Source organism: Dasypus novemcinctus, chromosome 14 (genome assembly GCF_030445035.2).
Source record: "Dasypus novemcinctus isolate mDasNov1 chromosome 14, mDasNov1.1.hap2, whole genome shotgun sequence".
Classification (NCBI taxonomy): Eukaryota; Metazoa; Chordata; class Mammalia; order Cingulata; family Dasypodidae; genus Dasypus; species Dasypus novemcinctus.
The window spans coordinates 69,932,333-69,942,570 of record NC_080686.1 but is presented as its reverse complement, the minus strand read 5'-3'; the positions used below and the strand labels follow the sequence as shown (position 1 = coordinate 69,942,570).

At 39.9% G+C, this 10,238-nt stretch overlaps 1 protein-coding gene across 1 annotated transcript; it reads left to right on the top strand.

Annotated features, from left to right (window-relative positions):
* Positions 1–580: 580 nt before the first annotated feature.
* On the top strand, positions 581–8,247 carry ABRA (actin binding Rho activating protein). The gene is made up of 2 exons (XM_004457541.3): positions 581–1,307; positions 7,642–8,247. The coding sequence occupies exons 1-2, from the start codon at positions 643–645 to the stop codon at positions 8,117–8,119; spliced, it is 1,143 nt and encodes a 380-aa protein (XP_004457598.1). The 5' UTR covers positions 581–642; the 3' UTR covers positions 8,120–8,247.
* The last annotated feature ends 1,991 nt before the right edge of the window (positions 8,248–10,238 follow it).

Below are 10,238 nucleotides of genomic sequence, written 5' to 3'. Positions count from 1 at the left end.
GGCCATGGCCACTCTGCTCCCTCTGGAACCAGAGCCGGGGATCCACACTGGGACCGTGTTCCAGTTTTGAGTTGAGTCAGTGAGGGCTGAGGGAGGGGAGGGACCAGCCAGGGTACCATGAGATCCTACTGCTTTTCAGAAACCTCCTTCCTGATTCAGTGTTTGCCTGTTACTGCAATCCCTTAATCGTTTTCTGCAGATATTTTCTGCCAGTTTTCGCTGGTCGTTCAAAGCCTCTGTGGAGGGCCGGAGCTCTGAAACATTTCTCTTCACTGTCTTGATCGGGCAGGAGATAGGGCCACATTTTAAGGTCAAGGAAAACGTAAGGTTGAGCACATGATCAGTAAATTCCACTTTGGCACTTGGAGAAGAGAGAGAGTATATAGCTGTCTTTTACTGGCAGAGATGTCCCTCTGCCTGCCGTGATGAAACTGGAGCTGTCAGGGTTTAAAAAAAGATCACTGTCAGGGTGAATGCACCACATCTTGGCAAGAAATGCTTGACATAGTTTCCACCATCAACAAGGTCTCTTTTCCCGTCCCTGCCCCCACATTGTGCTTCTATATAAATCCCAGGCACTCCACTGGACTGCAGTCATTTCAGCCAGTACCCGGGCCACCAGCAGAGAAGAGAAAGGTAGAAATGGCTCCTGGAGAAAAGGAAAGGGAAGAGGGGTCGACCAAGGGCGCCTTCAGGAAGCTACGCAGAGCTACCCTGGTTATCAGCTTGGCCCGAGGTTGGCAGCAGTGGGCAAATGAGAACAGCAGCAAGCAGGCCCAGGAACCTGCAGGCTGGATGCCCGGAGGCACCCAGGACCCACCCCAAGCTCCTAAACCAGGGATGCACCCCACTCTCCTCCAGAAAGATCAGCATGCCCCAAAGTCTCTATGCCCAAACCCAGAGGGGAATGGAGATGGACAACGTTCAGAGGAAGCTGCTGAGGTCTCTCATATCAAAAGGAAAGAGGTAACCAAAACGGTTGTCAGCAAGGTTTATGAGAGAGGAGGGGACGTGAGCCAGCTCAGCAACAAGTACGAGGACGGCGGTGTGCCTGAACCTGGGCAGCCAGAAAACGATATCGACAGAATCCTCCATGGCCATGGCTCCCCAACGCGGAGGAGGAAGTGTGGCAACCTGGTGTCTGAGCTGACCAAAGGCTGGAAGGAGATGGAGCAGGATGAGCCCAAGTGGAGGAGTGACAGCTTAGACACGGAGGACAGCGGCTACGGAGGGGAGGCCGAGGAGAGGCCCGAGCAGGAAGGAGAGCAGGTGGCTGTTGCCAGAATCAAGCGCCCCTTGCCCTCCCAGTAAGTGAATGTGTCCTTCCACTCCTTGTAGTAGGATCCAGAGAGCCAGGGACGCACTACCCGATCTGTAGAAGACTGGGCAGGTCACCTGGGGAAGGCGCAGTACTGAAAGGGCAGTGCTACCTAACTGCAGGCATGGACCTTTGGGTTAAGGGCTGCCCTGTGTTATTTCTCCTTTCTATTTTGAACTGAACACCTAAGTTGTAGCCTTAGCAAGGACATGCCATCAGAGATGGCTATCTCTTTGGGAGAATGCTTTAAGTCAATTTTATAATAAGTGACAAGTTGATTTCTCTGGAGAGAGTGTTTGCTGGGAGACTGACTGTAGAGACATTTCCCTTGTTCCAAATCAGTCCATAATATTTACAGGAGACACTTCTACCCAAATAGTGTGCATGGAACCCAGATCTCCATGGCTCTGTAAGCAGGTGGGAACCCACTGTCTAACTTGAGGGCAGGCTCAGGAATCAGACAGACCCAAGTTTAAATCCCTGCTCCACCCCTCACTAGCTCTTTTCCTAAGCTGATTTCCTGATTTGTAAAAATAACTAGGATAGTAACCCTTTGGGACAGTTTCTATTGGATTGGAAGAAGTAGACAAGATTAAGGTAGATGAGATTAGTGCATGCCTGACAACATGCTCATATATGAAAGCTATTATTATTCATATAGATTCTATTTAACAATCTTTCCAACTTTCAAAAAAAACTTTGTGAACAGATAGCAATGCTACTAATGCTGGATAATTAAAATATCACAATCTTAAAACATTTAGATGGCAAATACATACACATACACACACGACTTAAACTGAAACATGTATTCAGCCTAGAAACATGCTTTTTTTTTAAGATGGTTGTCTCCTCTCATAATATAAAGTAAGCATGTTCCACTCTACAACCACAAGGTGTCAGAATATGGGCGAGGTCTATGGTGTCATGAATGCATGAAAATGATGCCCTCTGGAATAGTTAGATGTGTGTGTGTTTTGAGTCTTATGAAGCAACCAGAAAGTAAACAACAAAATTGCTTTACAATGAGCTGTCTTACAGGTGGTGGCTTTAAAAGTGTTTTGAAAAAATTAGGACTATTATACTGCAAACTTTCAAGACAAATTAAATGGCAAATTTAGATAACTGGACCAATCTGTTATGCATTTAGTGTGTGGCACGGGCTGTGCTGGGTGTTTTACACACACTGACTTTTTAACCCTCACAATCCTAGAGGTAGGTATTATACCATTTTAGGAGCAAGAATGTGAGAGCACCAAAGCTCAGAGGGGAAGGTTTCCCAGCAAGTTAGTGATAAACCTGAGGCCTGCCTGACTCTGAATGCAACGTTTTGAGACTTGCCATGGTGCTCTCACTTGGTGCCTTAAGGACGTTTTCAGAGATCTGAATTTGCACTTTACTTACAGTGATATAAGAATTCATGATCAGAAGTAACTCTTCTACCAAATTCTGGCCCTGTGGTTTTGCATGTGTGTGCGTGTGCACACGCATGTGCACTAGAATTGGAATAATAGAGTCTAACAGAATAAAGGCTGAGGATGGCACAATGAGGTTCCTCCTGTCAGTGTGTTAGAACTGGCCTGAGGTAGGGAGAGGATGACTGGGACCAAATCCCCTCCATATGTTGGGGCTGGGCTCTTTCTTGGCACTTGTCTAAGCATGTTTCATATGTTGATTCATTTACTCCCCATGGGATAGGTACAATCATTATACCCATTTTATAGTTGGGGATATGAGACCAAAAAACATTAGGGAACTTGTGTAAGATTAGACAGCCCATGGGACTTGAACACAGTGATTCTGGCTGTGGAGCCCATCGACTTGACCAATATCTAAACTCTCTCCTTTGGAAGTGGGACCGGTACACAAGGCCCTTCTCAGGGCTCCTGAAATCAAGCATGTACATGGGCCCCTTCTTAGTGTGATGGACAACTCGTATACTTTGATTAAGAAACAATTAGATTTGAATTATGATTATTTTTGTCAAATTCGGAGCCTCTGTGTTCTTTTCTAAAAACCTCATATTTCAGTTATTTTGATATTAGGTATATAAAGGAATGAACCCAGAGAGGCTACTTAATAAGCTGTACCCTTTATAATGGAGGGCTCAGGCCTGGTGATTTCAATCTTTCAAGACTCAAGGGCCTTGGCAGTCTGGAATAAAGGGGGAGTCTCTTTTCTTCTTGAGTGCCTTCACCCACTCAGAGTATGTAGGCTACCAGAATGCGGCACACAGCAACAGCAGCTATTAAAATGTCAGTGGTAATCCTAGCTGTGCTCAGGAAGCTTCAGCAGAAACCTAATGGGACTTCTTGCCTGATGGGACTCTCCAATATTGCTAGAGAAAAAGTGGCATTATTGAGAAAGCCAGTATGAAAGGATATTTTGTTCACTTATTTTTAATGCTAGACGCCATTCTCTTCTTTTCCCATACTCCTCTCCCCCAGGTGAAAATTACGCATCATGGGTGTTTAAGTAGAAAGAGTTTTCTTGGGAAACGGACTTTGGCCCAGTAGTTAGGGCGTCCGTCTACCATATGGGAGGTCCGCGGTTCAAGCCCCGGGCCTCCTTGACCCGTGTGGAGCTGGCCATGCGCAGTGCTGATGCGCGCAAGGAGTGCCGTGCCACGCAAGGGTGTCCCCCGTGTGGGGGAGCCCCACGCGCAAGGAGTGCGCCCGTGAGGAAAGCCGCCCAGCGCGAAAAGAAAGAGCAGCCTGCCCAGGAATGGCGCCGCCCACACTTCCCGTGCCGCTGACGACAACAGAAGCAAAGAAACAAGACTCAGCAAATAGACACCAAGAACAGACAACCAGGGGAGGGGGGAATTAAATAAATAAATAAATCTTTAAAAAAAAAAAAAAAAAAGAAAGAGTTTTCTTGGCAGTTAAGATGCTCCACAGATAATAGAAAGAAACAAATCATGTTTGTTAAAAAGTACAGACATTCTTTACCAATAGTGGTTTTGCTAACAGAGATTTTACTATGAAAATGGTTTATATATTACGCCTTATTTTAAAAATATTCTTTCATTTGTTAAATTATATGACTCATTGACCTGAGTCCCTTTAGAGAAAGGGAACTGGTTCTGGTGGAATACTGAAGAACCAATTACTCACCCCTCCTCTGCTCCATTTTCTAATCAGTAAAATATTAGTAGCTCAGCATGAGGGTGCCATTCAATAGATAGGGAATAGAGACACAGAGAAGTTAAATAACTTAAGTCACACAGCTATTAAGTTATGATGTTAAGAGCTTGTGTTGTTAACCATTACTGCCACTCAGTAGAAAATAGACTCAAGGACTAAATTAGGGATCAAAATATTAGCTTAATTAATGGAATCCCATTAACTCCCAAAATACTGGGCTGTGGTACAACTGCACTGAAGAACTTAGAAACTGAAGCAAAAGTATGGCCCCCTCCTCCCTACCTCCAGTTCTAGAGCTTGGAACTCTTTCCATGGACTCTGGGATTTTTACTAAGCTAGTTGCAAGGAGAATTATAGGCCTGGTTCTCAAACCTAAGTGATAACAGAAGAGAAAGCATAATTGCTGATTGGAGATATTCACACTGCCTTTTGAATGCAGTCACCCTGCTTCTGATAAATGTGACCCGATGGATGTCATGCTCCCATTAATCAAATTGGCTACACTCCCTGTGGGGAAGAGCAAGCAAATTGATGTGCAAACGAGCAAACTCCCCCCAGAACTTCTGAGAGATTGTAGGCGGCAGAAGTTTCTTGCTTTATTGGTAGAGAATGGTGCCTGGGCAATGAGAAATGCTCCCTCTATAGGAAGATCCATGGGGTGGGGCTGAGCTCCACTGTCTTCATATATGTCTAAGATTTAGACAAGAAAAGCTCGCCTCTAGGCTGCATGACACTTTGAGGCTGGTGATTCAGGTGAAGGGTACCTGCAGGAGAACGTTTTCAGTGCCAGTGAATTTGGTTAGGTTTGAAATATACCTTTCAGAAGATTTGTTTACTGTGGGTTTTACATGTTTCAAAATTTACCTATGTAATTATCCCACCAAAATGACAGAATTATGGTGCAGTTGGTTCCCATAGTCTCATATTGTTAAAGAGCCCCTTTCAGATAAAAAAGCAGCACTCGAGCCGATGTCATTTTCACAATTTTTTTTCAGTGAATGAAACAAGATTTATATCTAGTGAAATTAGTTACCTTGCACTAAGCTGGAGCAGGGAAAATACTTTTTGATTGATTATAAGAAAATTTGTTTAGGAATAATGAGAAAAATAAGAAGGTAGTCTGGATTAAGTAATGTTATCCTAATGTATAATTGAGAAGGCAGGTTTGAATATTGCTTTGCTTTCTTTAAATTTTTACTAGATTGTCTTTCTAAAGCTCTATCTACACTATTCACAATTTTACTTGAAAATACAGAAATAGGAAAAGGTGGTATATTAAGCATTGTATTCATGGACTAAGAAGAGACTTCCTAATATGATTTAAGCCTGATCATTTCAGACTTTTAAAACATTGGAAATATAAAAAACAATATAGAACATTTATAAGATAAATACCCATTAAGATGCTTTTCCTCTTAGTATCTTTTCATGCATGTATGACTTTATAAAGTTGTAATAACTGTGTATAGTTTTTGCATGCTGTTTTTCTCCCCATGTAATGTTGTCATAGACTTTTGTCCATGAGGCTACAAACATTAGGAGAGCAATATGTAACAGTAGATTTCCCTTTCAAATTCTATTCAAGGGTGGAAGCTGAATGTAGGAAGTAGAGGACTTTTGGAAACACAGAGCATGGGAAATAATGAAAGTTTGCCACCTAGTGGATATTATTCCTCTTGGGGAAAAAAGCTAATAACAAATGCTTATATATATGATTCCTCCAAGTCTATTTGGAGGAATGTATAAGCATTCCTCCAAGTCTATTTGGCTCCTGCATTTGGATAACCTGATTTCAGGAAGTGAGTTTGTATGGGGAGGATATTCCAATCTGATCTGTTGCTGGGCTTTGAAGAGCGAATTGTGAGTTTGGATAACAGAGCCTTCCTAATACCAGCGTTCCACTTACATCAGTAGTTTTGACTCTACATCTTTATTCCCAGTGCTTCCAGACTTGATGCCACTTGGAGTGGCAGAGGTAGAAGAGAAGGGAGGCCACTTGTGGAGTGAAAATCTCTGGCTTTTAATTAATCCTGGATTTCATGGTTTACACGTGAAGGAAAAAAAAACTTAAGAATTAAGATAGGAGATTGGAGGGAGATACAGAAATGATGGGAAAGTCTTTCAAAGAGAATTTTGCCCATTTAAAAATTAAGCCTGCAGCCTCATGACAGTGCTGGTCTACACTTTCCAATACTATGCTTTATAGAAAGATGAATTCCAAATTCCAAGGACAGTATACACATTTGAAACACAACTCATTTATTTCTTAGACACTGTCTTTACCTGCATGTTGGGTGACATTGTAGCACAGCAGAAAGAGCACTGACTTTGGCCTCAGACAGTTTTATGTTTGAATCCTGGCTCTATCATGATTTAAGGCAGTGTTTTATAGTAATTACAAACACAGGCTCTGGAGTCAGGATTAACTTCGATTCCCATCCGGCTCTACCACTGAAGAGTTTTATGACTTTAAGCAAGTTACTTAAGGTCTCTGACTTCAGTTTCATCTATGAAGTGGGGATAAAAGTACTTTTCTCAAGGAATGTCTGTGGGAGAATTTAATGAAAAATATTTAGCAGAATGCTAGCACATAGTAAATATCCAATAAACGTTCCTTTTGCAAGCTGGTGTTTTCTATCTGCGCAAGTTGATAATTCAAAGTTTGTGGTGCATGTAGATATGCTTTCATGAAAAAATCCATATGTGAAATCTATAATGGGTGAATATTAAATGTGAGTGTGGTGATATAAGCCATATCTTTGTGAAATAACTCATATCAGTAGTCCTATGGCAAGCAGATTCCTTTAATGCACTTAAATGATTTATGTTCTAAAATGCCATTAACATAAACTTAAAGATACACACATTTGCGCTAACTAGCTATAAGGAGGCTTTTCTCTTGAAAGCATATACTATTATTTTATAGTGCTTAAGACATTACAGTTGTTCAGAGAAAATATTCTAGAAGGACACACAAAACTAATAAGAGTGGTGGGACTGCCTGTGATTTTTTTTCTTCTTTCATTTCTAAATTTAGTTTTGTGTTTATATGTTTTTTATAATGAAAAAATTACAAAGACTTACATTAAGCTGTACATGGGCAGGAAGTACAAAGGGAAAAGGCAGTTGGGTTCTAAAATATCATTGTCTTGATTATTCACTCTTTCCCCACTTTAGGGCAAACCGATTTACAGAGAAACTTAACTGCAAGGCCCAGCGGAAATACAGCCAAGTAGATAACTTGAAAGGGAGATGGCAACAGTGGGCCGATGAGCACACACAATCCCAGAAGCTCAATCCTTTTAGTGAAGAATTTGATTATCAGCTGGCCATGTCCACCCGCCTACACAAAGGAGATGAGGGCTACGGCCGTCCCAAGGAGGGAACCAAAACTGCTGAAAGGGCCAAGCGAGCTGAGGAGCACATTTACAGAGAAATCATGGACATGTGCTTCATAATCCGCACAATGGCTTGCCACAGACGAGATGGCAAGATCCAAGTTACTTTTGGAGATCTCTTTGACAGATATGTTCGTATTTCAGATAAAGTAGTGGGCATTCTCATGCGGGCCAGGAAACACGGACTGGTGGACTTTGAAGGAGAAATGTTATGGCAAGGCCGAGATGACCACGTTGTGATTACTCTGCTGGAATGAACCTTTTAACAATTAAAGCCAGCCTTGACCCATTATTGTCATAATGAGAAATTCTAATGCATTAACAATTAAAATGCAAAGTGCTCTGTAATAAGCTAGTAAATATTAAACAATTTTTACATAAATAACTTCTTTGCACACTTTTTATGAGCTATGAGGAAGTTTGAAGACTTTGAGAAAGTTATACATAAAGTATTTCAAAAAGCAAAGACTGTTACTGGTATGTAATAGTATTAATATTTTGAAATTCAATTCACTTTTATTTTTTAGACGATATCAGGGATTGAACCCCGGACCTCATACAGGCGCTCAACCACTGAGCTACACCTGCTCCCCAATTCCATTACTTTTTAAGACAAAAATATTTGGCTATTCATAGCAGAATTATTTTTAATGAAATAAATATATCCAGAGAGAATGCTGACTTTAAAGCTCATCAGAACATATTAAAATGTCAGCATCTTTAAGAAAAAATAATTCCATTAAGTTTGGCAAAACTAAACTTAAAGGCTTGACTTTGTACTACTGTACTTATCATAGCATTACCCATAAAATAGGTGCTGATATAAAAAGTTAAGTTTGAAAATAAGAGGTCGAAATTGTTGCAGTCCCTCTGTGGACTTGGAATGTAACAAGTTTCCAGTAAAAGTTAGCTGCCTTCTGTGTGATTTGAGTAAACCACATAAAAACAGACCTCACTGGTGCTCTTAGAACCAACGGAAAAGGTAATTCACCTTCATTCTGAAAGTAGAGCAGGGATGGGAGAGTCAGATTTATCTGCCTGTGTAGGGCTTCCTAGAGTTTATCTTTTCTTAAAATCTTAATGAGTTATGCTGCTAACATTTATATGTCAATGCAAAATGAAAGACAAATACAGAAAATTCTGTGATGAAAGGGAATGTTTTGTAAGAATCTTATAAAATCATAGGTAAACTAGAAACAAATTTGAGGTACTGCAATTTACTTCATTCTCAAACAAAGAAAATTTTCTGAAATGTCTGAAAGTCCTAAAACAGCAATACTAGTTCAGCCCAAGTGAAAAAGTAGTTGTTAAATGCAACAGCACAAAGAAAATTACTTGTCACTAATCTGCTAGTGTCAAATATTCTCTTTAATGACTAGATTTAATGTAACATATAATTCAAATAAAAAACCCTGAAAATAATGTGATATTACAAGTCTTCTGAAAATAAGTTATCCTTTACAAATTTACTAATATTTTATTTTCAATATTATAGCACTTTGGTGTTAGAGAAATTAATGTCAAATTATGACATCTCAAGATAATTGGCATTCATAAATTATTAGGTGTTAGGCTTCAAATAAAGCACAGATTAAACTACCACTAGAATTATTTTTGTTTTCATGTATGCTTCTTTCAAACTGAAAGTTCAGCCATCTTCTTAAAGAAGAAAGTATATACATTTTTGTTTCTATAAGATTTATAAAATTATAAATTAATGACCAATGTTATTAAGTAGAACTCATAAAATATACACTACTATCACAATGGTGAAACATCTCAAAATTTAAAGACAAATGACACAAGAATAAAAGATGTTTTCTTGTATTTTCTGTTCTTGTCTTCATACTATTTTTAGGTTTATTCCACAATACCTTTTCTTATATGTTTGAAACACAAAATCATAGAGTGCAATGTGGATTACTTCTATTATCAGCAGAATAATTAAACCAAGGTTTCAAAAGAATTCCCTCATATTTAACTATGGATCATAATTGTTCATGCAGGCATTGACTGATTATTAGTTTATCTTTGTATGAATTTGAGGATGGAGTAAAGAGTCCTCTTCTTGGAGAGCATACATTAACATTATTCTGAATAAGGCAAGGCTGTAGAGTCAGGAAGCAAATTTTCTTAGAGGAAAATGCCTGCTATGTGACAGGCACATCCTAACACGTACCATGTAAGGTAGGTATCATCATCAGAGCTGTTTTATTACACACATAGTTCATGGTGTAGTGTATATTTTTTTATGCTAAATATTTGTCAGATCATGTGTCATTGATGTTTCCAGACTTGGAGATCAAAAAATATTCTCTTTAACTGAAGGATTATCCTCAAACTTTATTGCAGAAACATCCATAGGTAGAAAACTTA

What these genes read in the sequence shown, in the direction of transcription:
- ABRA (XM_004457541.3), top strand. Translation starts at nt 643, where the DNA reads ATGGCTCCTGGAGAAAAGGAAAGGGAAGAGGGGTCGACCAAGGGCGCC. An exon ending in AAGCGCCCCTTGCCCTCCCA is followed by an intron (nt 1,308 to 7,641) that starts GTAAGTGAATGT and finishes TCCCCACTTTAG; the next exon opens with GGCAAACCGATTTACAGAGA.